Here is an 18,776-nt window from a genome sequence, read left to right as displayed (position 1 = left end):
AGCCATATCCACTCAGGGACACTTACAAAAACTTCTATAAAGACTCCTTCTCAAATCAAAAGGTGGCTTCAGAGCAATCCCTTGGCACCCATCTTTTACTCTGTACGAGCATACAGACTGCTGAGTTTTCCAAGAATCTAGACCATTTGAATTACTCATCACTGATTTTATATGAAGGAACATGCGAGGCTTTAAGAGGCGCTATTCTGAATTTACCTTGAAGGACTTTCCTGGAAAAGATGCCTTGAAGAAAAAAACCAGTAAGGTTAGTGCTTAAGTTTCCAACACTTCAACAAAGTGTGCTGCCCAGCTACTGAGATGAAGAGTCAAAGTTAGACTTATTTCCTAGGAACAAAAACCAAAAGTCTGTCGTTAAAGCTCTAAACCTAGTCAATTACTTGGAGTAAGGAAAAGGGCTGGAGGATTAACACCTAAAAAGCTGGAAACAAAGACACATACACTTCCAGGTGTGGATTTTTATTTTCACAAAGAGACAACAATGCCTTCCCACATACAAGTATTTACAAAACCCAACTGATTCACCAAGCTAGAACCTGGGTTTTTTTTTTTCCACTTCTCAACATAGTTGGGAATATGGAAACATTAATACCCACACAATTCCCAGAGATGGAATTTATCCATCAAACAGTGCAGATTACCTAAAAGTGCACTTACCTGCACAACTCAGTCTAAGAACCTCAGTGATACAAACCTCATGGCCAAGGTTTCAGTAATCTATTTGGTTTCATACCATGCAAACCTGAACAAGTGTGCTGCTACACTAAACTGAAAATCGGTTCTCATTTTACAATTAAAAAGGTTCTCAACGCTTTAGCAACTATACAGAATATGAAGGTTTATTTCAAAAAAGAGTACATTTTTTAAAACCAGGATACACAGATGCACTTAATGTAACAGTACCTTCTGCAAAAATAGGTTACATAATACTCAGAAATGCAAGAACAATGTTATTCTCTAAAAATTAAACAGCAGACTTTTTAAGCTTAAACAGCCTTCAAAATGGAGGCTGAAAATGCTTGGTGACAAGAAGTAACTCTAGAGCCTGACACCACAGAGCTAATGCTGGAAATTAAACTACTACCACACACCTGCAAACTACGCTTTATATTCACACAGCATTAAAATGGTTTTGATTCCTATCTTTTCAAATGTGTCTTGGTGCTGCAAGAAAAAAAGTTGAATGATACACAAAACTATTAAAAGTTACAACAGAACTATTTAAACATCTTCTCCAAAATTGAGAAAAGCAATCATGTTAAATTTTAAAAAAAGAGAAAAAAGAAAAAGTCTGACAGAAATCTCAAGCAAGTCAGAGGTCCTCTTCATAAGTAGTCAAGTAAAGTTTACAGGAGATTTCAATAAATTATCTTGAAACCGTGGCAGAGAGCTAATTTTCAGAATCGTCGTGGAGGTCCACCCTTAAATGGCTTAAATCCAGAGCCACTTCCTCTTGGCATGGAATTGCCACTGATTTGTACAATTCTATTAATTGGGGATGCATTACTGAAAAAGGTTTAAAAGAAAAAAACGTCAGAGAACAAAAGAACAAATAATTACAGCTAATACCTAAAAAGTGATTATCATTTAACAGACACTGTTCTTTGTGCTTTACCCATATTAAATAATTTACTCTTTTGAACAGTCCTGTCAGGTATGTACCATTACTAACCCCACTTTCCTGATGAAGAAAGACAGATCTAGACGCTAAGTAACTTGCCCAGGATCAGGATCACAACGGTGAACTGATAATAAATGGTGGTGTGAGGATTTCAACTCAGGCAACCTCACGTCAAAGCCTCTGCCTCTTAGTAAGCCATTTAATGGTCTGTGCATGAATGGACTGGAGCAGTGGTTCTCAAAGTGTGGCCCCCAGATCTGCAGCATCAGCATCAACTAGGAACCTGAACCTCTGAACTACAGGACATCATTCAAGAAATATTTTTGGAATTTCTTTTATATGTATAATGCAACACAGTAGGTACGAACGTATAATACAGGAATAAAGACCCACCCCAAAATCCTACAACAAATTTGGGAGAGAAAAACCCATGGCGAAATGGTTTAAGTAGGATAAAACCAAATTACAGAAAGGTTTGGATGCCAGGCTGAGGAATCTGGATTAGATCTTGTAACCTAAAGAAGCTGTTTGTAGTTTTGGAGCAAGTAAACAGTGTTAAGAAAACAGTCCCAACGGTTAAATTTAGAAATAACGTGAAAAATGGAGGAGAGAAAACACTCATTTGGGAAGATCTGATAGAAGCTGAAATGAGCAAAAAGACAAAGCTACCACAAATATATTTTTTTAACTGAACCATACTTAGAAATTTATGCTAGGAGTGAAGAAAGATAAAGATGAGGCCCAGTCTGGCAATGCCAAATCAAAAGAAGCTGGAGACAACAACTGAAACATAAAGGTTTGAAACCGCAGAGGAATGAGTTTGCTTGTGACCCTAAATTTATGGAGAAATCTAAGCATTTACATGGAGATCATGATATAAAGCTAAAAATAAAGAATAGTATCTAAAATCCAACCGTGTGAAGGAGCCAATAAAGTAAATTAAAAAGGTAGAAAAGAAAATTACGGTACATTAGAAAGCAGAGGAATGTTTTAAAAAAGGAAAAGCAACAGTGCTTAACCACCAAGGAGCCCAAGAACTAAAAAAATAAAGGAATCTATATTTGTCAAGAAAAAAGGTACTGGTGACCTTTAATAACCAAGGACAGAATGAGTGATGAGGCTGTGCAGGGCACAAGGACAGTAAACAGTCACTTAAGTCTGAGGGTAGAAGCAACCAATAGAAGAGCAGTAACTTGGATCACTGAGCCAAGCCACTGTCTCTTCTAAGACAGATGAATGGGAAAGAAAAAAGGGCATGGGAGAGAGAGAGGCCAAACACTTGCCAGCTGAAGGGCCACAACAGATGTTGGTATGAAGAGAAAATAAAGCTCATCTCCTAGCATTTGAACAGGTTTTGGGATAAATGTCCAAAAATTTTGCTAGACCTATTTGAAAAGGGTGGAAGCAGAACATACTTTCAGTTTCTTCTTCCTTTCTAGGAATTTTCAGAATGATAATGAACAAGAAGATGGTTCCAACATGAAATTAATATTCATTATCTACTGCATTCTGACATACATACCTACCTGTATCGAGATCAATATGCCAGAATGTCAATCAATTAACTTATAGTGAGGAACGTTAACTCACAAATTAACATCAGCTGCCCTGGAGACTTTGGGTTAATATGAGGAAATATCTGGGCAGACCTAGGGTTGTTACTAGTTGCAATTCAATCTCTCAGAAACTATAATGACCTTTAAGGAAAAGGAAAAAGGTTTGGTTGCATGCTGGCAGAAAAGTCTTAACTGATTAACTACTTACCTTGTATGCTGCGTTATCATGCCTGCTCCTGTCCGGCCATCACCCATTCGCCTTGCATCGTGATAGCTAGGCCCTTGAGAAGGTGGACCATGCCATTCTTTCCTTGGTCCACTCGTGTCCCGTCCATGGCGGTCAACCACATGTCGTTCTTCGGGATAGTGCTAAATAATAACATATTAGAAGAAAAGTCAGGACAGACTCAGCCTCAGGCCAATTTACTTAAGGTGTACTTTTTTTTTTTTTGATAAATTTATTTTATTTTTATTTATTTTTGGCTGCGCTGGGTCTTTGCTGCTGCGTGCAGGCTTTCTCTAGTTGCGGCGAGCGGGGGTTACTCTTTGTTGTGGTGCGCGGGCTTCTCATTGCGGTGGCTTCTGTTGTTGCGGAGCACGGGCTCTAGAGTGCAGGCTCAGTAGTTCTGGCCCACGGGCTTAGCTGTTCTGCTGCATGTGGGATCTTCGCGGACCAGGGCTCGAACCCATGTCCCCTGCATTGGCAGGCGGATTCTTAACCACCGCGCCACCAGGGAAGTCCCTTATGGTGTACTTTTAATGTCAGAAGGAAATTAATAAGATGTGTGAGAAGATGAAAGAATGAATAATATGAAAAAAGGTTTCTATCTACTTTAAACTAAGAGGCTTCTCAGGCTTCAGGGTAGAAAAGGTAGAAGGATAGAATATGATTCAGCACTGTTATTTCTATACCTTCTAGCACCCATGTACTTTCTGACCCTTGAGTATTTCTGGGTCTATATATAATACCTGGATCTTCTATATATATGTAAGAAGGCATACTGAGAGGTTAAAACCTTAAGACAAATCAAGGTGGGGTATATGATCAACATGCAAATACCACATAGAAACAGGAGCTGTCATCTTACTGTACACAGTACTAGTTAGTGCTATAGCTCTTACAAGGTCTTACACCCATGACTATGAAAAAAAAAGAATAGTGAACATAAAGAAACAAAAGCAGAGAACTAAGGATCTGAGGGAAAAAAAAGAGTCAAAAGTTATGATACTTAGCCTGCAGAAATCTGAAGGCGCCCTACAGAGATATATTGGGTTGGCCAAAAGGTTCGTTTGGTTTTCCCGTAGGATGGTTCTAGTGGCGCTTAGCTGTCTTTAACTTCATTCAAAACAATTTTGTTAAGTTGTATTGTGACAGCTGTCATATCAGCGTGCATTTAAAAAAACCCCAAATTGGTGAATTTTTGTGTAGCCATTTTAATAATGAAGATGGAAGAAAAAAAGCCACATTTTTGGCATATTATGCTTTATTATTTCAAGAAAGGTAAAAACGCAACTGAAACACAAAATAAGATGTGTGAGGTGTATGGAGAAGATGCTGTAACTGATCAAACGTGTCAAAGGTTGGTTTGCGAAGTATTGTGCTGAAGATTTCTCGCTGGATGATGTTCCACAGTCGGGTAGACCAGTTGAAGTTGATAGCAATCAAATCGAGACATTAATTGAGAACAATCAACATTATACCACGTGGGAGATAGCTGACATACTCAAAATATCCAAATCAAGTGTTGAAAATCGTTTGCACCAGCTTGGTTATGTTCATTGCTTTGACATTTGGGTTCCACGTAAGTTAAGTGAAAAAAACCCTTCTTGACCGTATTTCCACATGCGATTCTCTATTGAAACGTAACGAAAATGTTCCATTTTTAAAACAAATTGTGACGGGCGATGAAAAGTGGATACCGTACTACAATGTGGAACGGAAGAGATCGTGGGACAAGTGAAATGAACCACCACCAACCACACCAAAGGCTGGTCTTCATCCAAAGAAGGTGATGTGTATATAGTGGGATTAGAAGGCAGTCCTTCCAGAAAACCAAACAATTAACTCCGACAAGTATACTGCTCCCAATTAGACCAACTGAAAGTGGCACTCGATGAAAAGCGTCCAGATTAGTCAACAGAAAACGCAGAATCTTCCATCAGGATAATGCAAGACCGCATGTTTCTCTGATGACCAGGCAAAAACTGTTACAGCTTGGCTGGGAAGTTCTGATTCATCCACCGTATTCACCAGACATTGCACCTTCGCCTTTCCACTTATTTTGGTCTTTACAAAATTCTTTTAATGGGAAAAATTTTAATTCCCTGGAAGACTGTAAAAGGTACCTGGAACAGTTCTTTGCTCAAAAAGATAAAAAGTTTTGGGAAGATGGAATTATGAAGTTGCCTGAAAAATGGCAGAAGGTAGTGTAACAAAACGGTGAATACGTTGTTCAATAAAGTTCTTGGTGAAAATGAAAAATGTGTCTTTTATTTGTACTTAAAAACCAAAGGAACTTTTTTGCCAACCCAATACTACAGTCAGAACAGCTTATAAACCAACACCATGAAAACCAAATTTCCAAGGGAGGAACAGGATCTCTTCCCTCAGGATACCTTTTGCAAAAAGGGTATCTGAATGCAAGGGCACTAGTCTATGAGACTTAAATTTTACTCTAACTAAGGCAGAATATCTGGATTATGTAACAAATCTTAAATGTTCTATTCAGGATAAATAGCTCAATGAATTCATCTATTGAACATTTCTACTTACTAGAAACATTAAAACTTAATAAATCCCAGCAGGCCCAAATCCGTTTCAAAAATGCTTTGTATGAAATGGAAAGTGCAGAGTTGTATTAACTAGAATGCCAAGAGATTAAAAAATTTTCTGGTAAAAAATGTTGCTACAAAACCTAATATGTATTCAAATACAAAACAGAGCACCAGAGTATACTACAGGCTGAAGGATGGAGACACACATACACATACACACACACTTCAGAATTCTTTTTTGTATGTAATTTAAGAGAATATTCTATCTCTGCTACCGTCAACCCATATTATGCCAGTATTTCATCGACAGAATGCTTTCAAATCAGGTAAAAGGTTTTTGCTCATTTGAATTGCTAAGAGATGTCCTCTGTCGAGATTCATTGACTTCTTAATAGAAAATATTCAAGTCAATAAAGCGTCACAAGAGTAAAAAAGGCAAATACAAAATATTCCACTTACCTACCTTTAAAAATAAAAGAGCAAAAAAGAGACAATGGTTTTATTTCAGTTCTATACTTTAAGCTACTTAATAAAGTGGGAGAAAAGAGAGAGTATTATACACAAAAAACAAAAACAAAAAAAAGGAAAAGGTGAAAGGGAAACACAAGTAGGGGCCCAAGATTTCCCATCCAGTTTGAAAGCCTCAATTTCTTAAAAAAGAAATAAAGCCAGTCATCATTAGGAAGGCTCATCTACCAAATGTAACAATTCTCAAATTTTAGCAGGAAGTTTAATAAAAATTTCAGGGCTACAATCATTTCATCATGTATGTAAGTCAAATCATTACATTGTACACCTTAAACTTACACAGTTCTTTCTGTATATCAATTATATCTCAATAAAACTGGAAGGAAAAAAAAAATTTCAGGGCTAGTATCCTGCTTCTCTGGACTACTATATTCAACTACTGACTTGAAAATACAAGAGGCATTACAATCTTTCACAAGAAACTCTCAATCATTCTAATCTAACTAGTCTAGTCCACACCCAAATGATACTACAGATACAATGTGTCTCATAAGTCCTTTAAATTTATTTCTGGAGAGTTGACAATAAACCTGCATAAGCATTTACCTGTGCTCCACTTCCTCGGTCTGTGATTACTCCTCTGTCTCCCTCTCTGTTTCCATAGCCTGAAGCATTACTGCGATTCCCAGGGGGTGCCCCTCTCACACTGTGCCCTGATACTTCTCTCCCAGATCTTTCTGGCCTTTCAACTCTGTTAAACAAAATCCAAAAACATACACAATCAAACTCTATTATACCTTTTTTTGAAAAACCCAAATGCATTATAACCCACCACTAGCTAGTCATTAGAAACTACACAAATACCTTGCTTCCCGTTTGTCGGCGGACATGCCTCCTTCACTCTTCCAGGAGGTGGGTCTAGATGGATTGGGCCCTCCTTCTCGGGGGTGTCTAGGGTGAGCGATATCAGGCCTGTCATGAATGATCACTGTCCTCCTCTCATCTCGTTCCCCTCGTACTTCTCGCCTGTCTGTTTCTCTAAGTTCGTTTCTTGGTGGTGGAGGCTCATTTCTTCTGGAATCACTGAAATTTTTGGGATACCTTTCAAAACCTGGATCTTCTCTTCGTGCAGAAGGACGTGTTTTTTTCCCTTCACTTTGACCAACAAAACGTTCTCGCCTGTTTTTCAAAACAAAGAACACAGGTCCTGAGAAGTACTTACTTGGCCTTATTCCTCTTAACTTTATTTGCATAACCTACAATAATAACACCTTCTTTAAAAATTAACTTAAGGCAAAGCGACCAAAATAGCCACAATTATTGATAATAACCTATATTCTTTTAAATTGAGCTAAATGTCTGGCATGAAGGTTGGTTTTTTGCCGTCCAAGGGAAATTACATCAAACACTCAAGTCACTACCAACCTGAGGGATATTTTACTGTTCTTCACAGTTGAGGCCCATTCAAAGTTAACAGTACTCCCACTTAGTTTTAAAGGTTAAGAAGATAAAACCAACCTACTTAACTGTGTTATGGTGGCCTTTAAAACTAATTTTGAATACTGAATCACAGTCTCATTAACAAATACAAAAACCAAGCATATGATTTGTTCTGAACACTCAGTTATGACCTGTACTTCTTAAGATTTTAATAGAGAACCAAACTATCACTAACAAGGCTCATATACCAAATACAGCATTTTTCAACATAATCTGTTTACCTTTCAAAAGATGAAGACTGTATTGATGAACTCTCAGGAAACCTGCCCCTCTCTCGGTGATCAAAGTCATTAAATCTATTCTGTTGTCGAGAGTAGTCGGATCCGTGGCCGAATCGTGCATCTGTATCTAGAGACAACTTTTTATTCTCGCTCCAGTAAGGATCATCTCGCCTTGAAGAGAAATATTTGCTCGTTTATATAAATTAGTTTTACAACAATCAAATAACACCTACTTGGAGTCATACATACCACATGCTAGGAACTGTGGATACAGAGGGCTAATAAACTCAAGACAAAACATTCTGTTACAAGAACAAGCTAGCAAAAAATTATTGTTATACAAAGTCGTAGTTATTAGAGGAATTTCACAGGAAAGAAAATAGTTGAAAAATTGTCTGTTTTCAAATTACTAAATGGAAAAGACAAATAAGATAAATACTTGATACCATTTTATAATAAAATTCTAACTAGGTGTATACAACCTTTTTGGTTATACTTAACTTTGGAAAGGTTAGAGGGGTCAGTCCCAAGCACAATTCATTCACTCCACTTATTTCTCAACACTATCAACTAAATCTCACAGAATGTGTAATGAGAAACTTAAATGACTATATTGTATTTTGAAATCTATTAAGAACCATGAATGCAAACACATACAGAATCTATATTTTAGTCTTCCCAAATTTATGACGTTGATTTCTGTACCATCTGCACTACCCTGTAAGAATTTTCAAAATGGGTCTGAGTTTGAGAGCCATTGCTGAAGTCTACCATGTATTTCCAGTCATAGTGGAAAAACATTTGCATTAGGAAGGGAAATAGAAAGAAGAGCAGACTCTTCTACTTGACAATGCACTGGGTCCAATTCAATACTGCAATCATTCCCATCCCTGTTGATCATGACCCTTTACTCCAGTGATGAGTGCCTGTACTCTCCAATTCTAGAGTTAGTCTTAGCTTGGACTAAGGAATAAGATAGTAAGCTACTGTTAAAGAAAGTAAGCAACTACCTATGATCTACATCACGTGGGCGTTTCAAAGAATTCCTTTTTTCTTGTTCATAACGAAGCTGCTGCTGTTGCCTTCTCAGTTCCTCTCGTTCTCGAGCAATACGTTCAGCTTCCTTACGTCGTTCCTTCAGATAACATAGAAGGAAGAACCAACCAATGCAAAATGAAAACATAAGGTAAGTATATTTGCAACTTTGTTTTAATCCTGTCATTAAGAAACCATCATAGGCAAGCACCAGGCAAAACACATACCTGGGACAAATAAAAAAATCTGACTTCAGTAATTAGCAATCTAAGCTATGACTATTGTTCTGCAACATTAAAATTAACAGAGACTGGGTGTTAAAAGCTGGCAATTTTTTAAATTTGGAAGGTCAGATTTAGTTGAATAATTTTAAACAAAAGCACCTAAAGGGAATTAGAAATAGAGTTCTTAATATGTATGAAGATTAAGTGCCTTAAAACCTTGGATGCAATTCTGCAAAGAGAGGCATTATTTCCTTCCAGCCTTGGGAAATCACTCCCACTATAATATGTAAGGAAATAGTTATTTTCTAATAATGGGATAGTGACAGAGCCTGGATTACAACTACTCTGGACTCATAGTCCTATGCTCAGACTATTAGGCTGCCATGATATTGCAGAGCTCGAGGTATTACCAATTGGCTAGAACAAAGTCATGACTAAATGTATTTTTAACTAGCACCTAATTCACTGTTATCTTTCAGGGACACTTAATAAATGCTCATTAGCTAAACTTATTCTATAGAAGCTTTACAACATGTAAAGCAAATTTTAGGGCAAAAATCACAGGGTTTGAAAAAGGTCAGTTATTTAAGATGAAAAGATTTTCTGACTGCACCTGTTCAATACGAATGCGTTCCCTTTCCAAGCGTTCGCGTTCCATTCTCTCTCTCTCTAGTTTTTGCCTTTCAATTTCTAGGCGCTCTCTCTCTCTCTGTAAGCGTTCCCGTTCTTCCCGTTCACGAATTATTCTAATGCGTTCTCGCTCTCGACGCTCTCTTTCTGCAATCTCTCTTCGTCTAACAAAAATCAGTATTTAGAAATACTTAAATTATGCTAGCACTGTGTGAAAGAGAATAGCTTTTGAATTTGTACTTTTCCCTGAGGTTGGCAATTTTAAACTTCAACTCATTCTAAGTAGTTTTAATGTAATCGGAAAGAGAACTCAAAATAAAACTTTAAACAGATTTCAATACTGTCACTTATTTATTAAGACTGTCAACTGAACAGCTGAATTTTATAGAGTAGTTGCCTCTTAGATGATTCCTGTTTAAATAAAAATCCCACTATAACAGCCCATTAATTAATCAACATTTTTAAAAGGAGATATTCTACATACATGAATTTACAAAACTACAACTTCTACTGTTTTTGATAGAAAAATAGGATACAGTCTGTCTCCTTAAATGAGGTAGGCCCTATTTTTGATAACCTGGGATCATAACCATCAGCACGAATTATAGCAAACGCTATATACAATGAACGGCTGCCTCAAAGCCTCTTTTGGAGTGTTCACGGCCCATAATAGATGGCTCCGGGTAACATGCTTCTTTGATTCAGGAGGTAGTTCAAATGTTTGCTCAACTAAATTAAGTTATTATATTATGACTTCTAACAGTTTTTTTTTTTTAATCATTTCCTTACTTTAAGGCACCCAGTGTATTTTGTCTATCACCATGTCTTCCCCTAGTAACCCAGTGGTTCTCAACGGTTCAGTACTGCCCCTATGGAAATCTGAGGGGCATTTTTAATTATCACAATGACCATGGGCGGTTACCAGCAATTAGTGAAGGGGACCAAGGATTCTAAATATCTTCCGATGTGTGGAATAGTCAAGATAGTTCTGCATAACAAAAAACTGTCCAACACTCCTAATATACCTTTCAGATGCCATAATGGACATTCATGTCATCAAAACAAAATCACCTCTAGAAAAAAAAATCTAGCTCTAGAACTTAACTAATTTTTAATAAATGCTAGGTTCATTTGCTTTGGCGTGGTTTTATGTACACTAAAGTTTCCAGGAATGCAACTCCATATAAGTAAGAGGGAAAATTATACTTTCTTGAGAACTTCACCAAGAGTTGTTCACCATTTCAGAAATCATGTCATAACGTCAACAACACTCCTGGTATTTGACTCACCAATATGACAAACCGGTATCAATCTGTGTTTGTAGCTGTCACATTCTCACTGAGTCTTAAGAAGGGTGCAAACATCTGACTACTTCATTAGATCTTCTAGAGAGTCATGCCTAAACATTCATATCTGGAATATATGCTTCATTACAAATTACTTTCATTTTTCCTTCGTATTACAGTTAAGGCTTTATATTGATATTTTTCATATATTTGTATGTGTAGGTATATTATATACCAATTTCGTTTCAGATTAGTAAAGAAGGTGCTGCAACTCTTTTGTTTACTATGAAAGGGGTGCTGGTCTAATGGGTTTGAGGAGTGCTGCCTAATAACTCCCACTCCCACCCTCCTCTCAACTTGTGGTCCTCTAAACAGGAGGCTAAGCGTGCTGAGACCTCATCCAACAAAGCTTCTGAGTAATGCAAGGGTTATTTCCTTTAGGTAAACTGTGCGGCAATCACAGTATTATTTAAGTTGCTAAAAGTCTCTCTGGTAGTTCCGAGCACTCTTGTGAATGAATAGATGAAATTTCATTGTAAGTGACCATTTGACAGTATAGGTTAATACTTGGAAATTTATATTATGAAACACTTTCACAAGAATATTTTAAGTGGCATCCAAAAGTTGATATATGAAAGCAAACTGGCACTCATGATGAACTGTTGAGATATTGCCACTAAAAATAGAAATGTTTTGTTCTCGTTTTGTTTTAAAAAGAATGCCTGCTTTGGGACAGAGCTTAACACAATAAGGTTCACAGGGTAAATCTGCCTTCACTTGGTCTCTAATTCAAAGTACAATAAGTTTTCCCTAAAATGTCAACATATTATTTGACCACTATACCTTACATTGAGACTATCCTATCTCAAAAATCAATTTTTCCTTTAAAGTCATGTTTTTTATGGCGGCAGCTTTGGAGTAGAGGAAAGAGCATTGGACTTGGAGTCAGAAGACTTGGGTCTGAGTCCCGACTCTGCCACTCATTAGCCATGTGGCATTGGAAGAGTCATTTAGCCTCTCTGGGCCTCCATTTTTTTCACTTATATAATGGACATAACTAACCTTACAGAACTGTCAAGACAGAGATAATAGATGGAAAGGTATTTTGTAAATCGTAAAATACTACGCAAACTTAAGAAATCATTAGGTTTTACTGCACTTCTTAAAAGTGGCAAATATCTTTCTGTAGGAATACAATTTCCAGAAATCTGGTTTATAACTAGTGTTAAAGATGTACCTATAGTTAAAGACAGGTATAAAATAGACTCTTTTCCTACCTTCGAAGTTCCATTGCTCGTCGCAATCTTTCAAAACGAACTAAATGTTCTCTCAATCTTTGTTCCTTCATCTTTTCAAAAGGCAAGATGTCTTTCCTCCTGTAGTCTTTGTCCCTTTTTTTATCTAAGCTAGCTCTCTCCTTTTCCTTGCTTCTTCCATGAATCTGTAGAAAAAAAAATTACAACAGGACTACAAGTTAAAATAATTTTGTTTTTTCAAGTTGAGCTGGTCATTTAAAAAGCTTAAATGAGTAATGACATTCCCCTTTTCTTAGGTTTTCTAGCATGGAAGTATGCAAATGGTTAGAGATACTGACTTATCTTCTTTTGGGAACCGGTGGAATAGTAAACAACATCTGCCTCAGAGACTTACTTTCTCATATCTTCCTCTTCTTGATGGCCTACAATGATCTCCTTTAGTTTGGTCTAGTATTACCATATGTCCTGGACTCTTTGAACCTAAGAGGAAAAAAAAAACAAATTAGATAAGCAAATGTCTAAAAATATTTCAGTAAAAAAGAAAATATAATGTAAAAATGCTGAATTCTTAGACAACCAAATATTCATAAACCAATACATGAAATAAAAAACTTAGGGCTTCCCTGGTGGCGCAGTGGTTGAGAATCTGCCTGCCAATGCAGGGGACACGGGTTCGAGACCTGGTCTGGGAAGATCCCACATGCCGCGGAGCAACTAGGCCCGTGAGCCACAATTACTGAGCCTGCGCGTCTGGAACCTGTGCTCTGCAACCAGAGAGGCCGCGATAGTGAGAGGCCCGCGCACCGTGATGAAGAGTGGCCCTCACTTGCCGCAACTAGAGAAAGCCCTCGCACAGAAACGAAGACCCAACACAGCCATAAATATAAATAAATAAATAATTAAAAAAAAAAAAAAACTTATTCTATGAGAACTTAAAGAGTTTTTAAAGCTTGATCCGCTAACATAAATACTTTCAGAGATACCAAAAGATCTATTACATAGCTATTACTCAATGACTCAGATTTAACAGTAAATGGGCTTAGGTGGAAGAAGACATCTGTCTCCTAAGAGTGGAAAAGGAGAGGACAATCAGTCTATTAGACCTCCTTTTCTACCTCCTTTTCTAATAACAAAGTTTAAATATTTATCTGGATTGTAATCTCAAGTTTCCCCTTCCACTGTAAAAATTAAATTGTAGGATGCATTAGAAAGGAATTGAGAAGAAAGATGCATAGCATACTTATTCGTTTCTTTTCTTCACTTTTTTTAATCGATTCTGAAGTTTGGCTACTTGATCCATTATCATTCTTCTCATCTTTTCCTTCTATTTTCTTAGTATCCTTGCTTTCTTTTTTTTCAGGTTTCTCAGACGACCTCTTCTCTTCTTTTTTGACTGAGGCTTGTGTCCTAACCATACCACCCCAAGCAAGAAAACAACAAAATGAGGACTACTTCATCAGTGTACCAAAAAAGTCTATATGCTTATCAACAAAATAAATCCTTACTTGCTACTTCTATCACTCATATTTTTTTTGTCTCCAGAACTTCTTGAACTACTCTTTTCATCATTTTCTTTCTTCAATTCTTTCTTAGAAGGATCACCTTTAACCTGAAAGGTTTAAACAGGAAAAAGTATGTGTTTTAACATTACATTTTTATGTTTGTAAAAAGTATGTTGATGGTAGAAAATTTGGAACAGAAATGAATAATATATAAAAATAAAAGTCATTCCTAATTCTACTCCCTACCAGTGTAACATCTTTAAATTGAAAATTACTAGCCCTCAAAGTAACCTCCCTTTTATAAACACTTAAGCAAGCTTACTTTTTCAACAGAAATTAGCTGTCCATGCAGCTCAGTGCGATGAAGATGTGCAATACATCTGGACACCTCTGTGCTTGAAGACATAGTTACAATGCCATAGCACTTGGCCCCAGGACTTCGAGCATTTGTGACTACCTTTGCACTCAGAACCTGTAAAATGAGATTATACTTCAGAAAGTTTTACAACTTTACAACCACATACATTTCTAAATAGATTAAACTTCAGAATGGAGACTATTCAAATTAAAGGATATGTTCAGGATGTATAAATTCAGGATAAAGGATAAATTTAGGACATATAGTATTCTATGATCACCATCTACCTTGCCTGTAAGTACTCAGTAAATATTCAGGGGAACAATTTAAAATATCAAAAAGCAATCTAACCTGCTTTTAGTTTTTTCCTTTTTTTTTTTTTCAAATACATTGCCAAAACACAGTCAGTCACATCAATGAAGTAATGGCACAATTAACGAAAGCAAAGAAATAATATTTTCAATTAGATTTGCGTCAAAATTTCCCTATCAAAGGCCCACCCTGAATCTCTTAAAGATATTAAAACAAAAAGGGCAAGTTCCTAGAAAGTGTCTAAATAAGTGTTAACACTTTTCTATAATGGGTCTTTCAAAAATAAAGAATCTGCCACATGTAAAAAAGCAACATTAAAAATACACCCTAGGGCTTCCCTGGTGGCGCAGTGGTTAAGAATCTGCCTGCCAATGCAGGGGACACGGGTTCGAGCCCTGGTCCGGGAAGATCCCACATGCCGTGGAGCAACTAAGCCTGTGCGCCACAACTACTGAGCCCGTGCGCCACAACTACTGAGCCCGCGCGCCTAGAGCCCGTGAGCCACAACTACTGAAGCCTGTGCGTCTAGAGCCCGTGCTCCGCAACAAGAGAAGCCACGACAAGAAGAAGCCCGTGCACCGCAACGAAGAGTAGCCCCCGCTCGCCGCAGCTAAAGAAAGCCCGCGCACAGCAACGAAGACCCAACACAGCCAAAAATAAAAACAAATAAATTAATTTTTTTTAAAAACACCCTAAAAACACACTCTAAAAAGATACACTTTCCATCTATGTACTTTTAAAATGTATACCGATATAAAAGTGACAAATAATTTCAATTCTATAAAATGAATAGCTAAGAGAGACAAGGCAGGGGTGGATGAGTGAGAAGAAAAGCGAGAGAGAACAATGTAGGGCTGAATAAATAGGAACAGGGACGCAGTGTCAGGAAGAGGAACGTAAGGAATTTAGGAGGCTGTATGGTGTGGGTAGCTGGAAGCTATCAGCTTTTATCTCAACTCTGGGAAACGCTGACTTGCCCCAACAACAGCTTAATTCTTAAGCCCGAGGTCCTTGTTATAAGTACGTGGTTTCCTAATATAGTTTTAATCCTAATAAATGCCAACATCAAAATACCGTTTTTACAGCTCTAACAATAAATTGTTGAAAATAGAACCAAAAATATACCACAGCTGATCATGGGACCACAATTCTCAGTGTTCTGTATCTGACATCTACAAGAACCTCCTTAATGTGCAGGTAACTCTCTAATTAGAAGAAGAAGAAAAAACTCCTAAAATCAATAGGATAGATTTTTGTAACACTCATTAATGGCTATTTACCGATACTGGTCATTAATTTAATAAATATTTGAAAGCCTACCATGTGCACACATAGTATAGTAGATAAAGATCCCTGCTATCAAAGAGTTTACAGCAGAGGAGGTTACATATGATGTATCAATATATTGAACACTAAAATGTAAAGTAGAAAATAGTGAGTGCCCTAAGGGATGCAGATCAACTGCAACTTAATTCAACAGCCATTAATTGAATATTCAATTCATTTAATCATTGACTATTTTTCTCTTCTGTTAGGGCTCCCCTCATATGCCAGAAAAAGTTCTCCTGATGAACCAACCACAGTAAAGCCTCCCTCTGCTAACACCCTGCACTCTTCCTTCACAGCACATATCAAAACTTCTGATTAAGTTTTACCAGTATTACATTTTTCACCACCACTGTACTGGAATTTGTATAATGAGAAGGACCACATCAGTTTTGGGTTTTTTTCCCTCATATTCTATATCCCATTGCCTAATATTAATCTACCTATATTTTCCAGATGACCAGATCAGCCTCAGCAATTTTAGGTCCAAGAAATATCATGATGAATGTAATGAATCAAACTCAGTCCTTGGCTTAAATGGGCTCAAAATATGAGCTCTTAATAAAAGATTCCCAGGGCTCAGAGTGAGATTATATGATGAAACTCACCATTACTACAGAACTCAATAATTATGCCTGTAACAGTCCTAAGACAGATAAGAAACTAGGTTTTATATATACTGTTTTGAATATAACCTCTATTTAAAATGGAGATACCAGAAAGATGGATAAAAAGGTAAAAAGAATGTACCTTTCCATATTTGCCAAAGAGGTTCTTCAAATCAGCAGCTTTGGTATTAGAAGAAAGTCCACTAACCCAGATATTTTTAGTTGAGCTTCCACTGCTACCACTAGTACTACTTGTACTTCCTAGAATAGATTTAATATCAGAAGTTTAAGTATCTCAATTGGAATTTTTTTTAACACAATTATTAGGGCCATATTCTTCCAAAATTATAATACCCTCTAATGTTGATAGTACAACTTTACTACATCAAAATCCTACACATCTATTATTAAAATCAAACACACTAACAGATAATACAAACATGTCTGAACATTTGTACATTTCCTACTGCACCAATTTTAAGACAAAGTAGGCAAAAAAAATCAATTACACGTCTTGGACTTTTGCTGTTAAGCTCAATAACTTATACTCAACCACTGCACTAAATACAGGCAACCAGGAAGTAGTCATCTAGGAATGTACAGACTGCTTAATTACCTACATCTGCGGTGGGCTTTAGATCCTGAGAAACTTGGGAGCGCAAAGGGAAAAGTCAAACAAAGGGATAAACTGTTTTCAAGAATTTGAATGTTTAATAACAAAGACTAGCCAACCACAGTTCACCTTCATTCTCTATCAGAGAAAGGGTAAGAGAAAGTGGGAATCACATGCAGCTGGATAACTCTGTATTTAAAAAAAAAAAAAATCTTCTAAAATCACTTACAAAAATAAGATCAGAGACCTCAAAACCCTTTAGAAAAAAAAAAATAGAAAAAAAAAAAAAACCCTTTAGAGTAGGTAAATGGTTATATGAATTATTTCTGCACTATTTCCATACACAAATTATGGTTTCATACAGATAAATGCCATTTCTTAAAATACAGGCCTGGTCAGTCATCCTTCAGTGCTTTACTTCAAATGTGCTATTATAAAAAAGGAATTTTCATTCATTTGACTTTACTTGGAAAACAACTCTTACCCACTCTAAGGGAAACAGTATCTAAGCAAACAAAAGTAACAATTTTTATAACTTTGCATTATTGGAGTAAAATGTTTAATGCTTTAAAAATTACAAGCCACAAGTTTTAGTTGAAGAACTATTGTCAGCGTACTTATGAGGAGACAACACTTGCCTGACTCAAATATTTTAAATATTAATGGTTGCTGCATTTGTGTTCTTAAGAAATGTACTTATCAAACGATCTGCCATGAAATGTTAACTGGAAGTTTGTGTATCTTTTTTATTTTACCAGTAACATTTGGGCCCACATACTTCTCTAACTACAGAAAAAAAAATTTAATGACAGGAAAAAGTTAACATTTAATTAAGACTACACTAGGCTTCTAAATTTAAAGGATAACATTTAATACATTTATTATATCTTATCCATTAACCAAACTGTAAGGAACATGGGTGATGCAATTAATTAATTGTCAATTACTAAACCAACCACTAAAATTTCTAATTATTAAAATATACCAACAAAATATACTAAATAAAGTATAAGGAACACGTTACTTTTTCAGGCACTCGAGGCATTTTCAGAATCTGTAGTACCTAAATTGTGTTATTTTCCCTTAAAATGCTTTTTTAGAACACAAGAAATATTTTTCAAGTATACAGCATATACAAGATGACACTAATGCACATGACCAGGAGACAAACTGAGACTGAGACTTCCCAGTAACAAAAAGTAATCAAATAATGCACCTTTAAGCTTACCAAAATTAAAATAAAACTACTTTTCTACATAAAACTCTCATCAATGCAAAATAAGTCAAATAGGAAGTAAATTCCGAAGAATTAAAATACTGTATAACTGGCTATATTAACAGAAGTGTGCCCTGATTTAAAGAATCAAGAAAGTAAAACCAAATGTTAGAGACTGACTTTCTTTCAGCTCCACAAATATACACAAATACTGTTTATACCATATTTCCTACTAGACAGAAAGGGAAAAG

At 36.4% G+C, this 18,776-nt stretch overlaps 1 protein-coding gene across 6 annotated transcripts in view; it reads right to left on the bottom strand.

Annotated features, from left to right (window-relative positions):
• Positions 1-461: 461 nt before the first annotated feature.
• Positions 462-18,776, bottom strand: part of SLTM (SAFB like transcription modulator) — a 44,811-nt gene continuing 26,496 nt past the window's right edge. For all 6 annotated transcript variants that reach the window (XM_059913172.1, XM_059913173.1, XM_059913175.1 and 3 more), the window contains 13 exons: positions 16,839-16,957; positions 14,415-14,564; positions 14,096-14,199; positions 13,831-13,997; positions 12,985-13,070; positions 12,612-12,775; positions 10,032-10,212; positions 9,170-9,294; positions 8,160-8,330; positions 7,303-7,617; positions 7,045-7,189; positions 3,404-3,564; positions 462-1,524 (listed from right to left, as the gene is read on the bottom strand). In XM_059913172.1, coding sequence (XP_059769155.1) covers positions 1,416-1,524; positions 3,404-3,564; positions 7,045-7,189; positions 7,303-7,617; positions 8,160-8,330; positions 9,170-9,294; positions 10,032-10,212; positions 12,612-12,775; positions 12,985-13,070; positions 13,831-13,997; positions 14,096-14,199; positions 14,415-14,564; positions 16,839-16,957 — 1,997 coding nt within the window. In that variant the 3' untranslated portion in view covers positions 462-1,415. The remainder of the gene's footprint in view (positions 1,525-3,403; positions 3,565-7,044; positions 7,190-7,302; positions 7,618-8,159; positions 8,331-9,169; positions 9,295-10,031; positions 10,213-12,611; positions 12,776-12,984; positions 13,071-13,830; positions 13,998-14,095; positions 14,200-14,414; positions 14,565-16,838; positions 16,958-18,776) is intronic.

The sequence above is a fragment of the Balaenoptera ricei genome, chromosome 2 (assembly GCF_028023285.1).
Source record: "Balaenoptera ricei isolate mBalRic1 chromosome 2, mBalRic1.hap2, whole genome shotgun sequence".
In the NCBI taxonomy this organism is placed as follows: Eukaryota; Metazoa; Chordata; class Mammalia; order Artiodactyla; family Balaenopteridae; genus Balaenoptera; species Balaenoptera ricei.
This window is presented reverse-complemented; position numbering and strand designations above follow the sequence as displayed.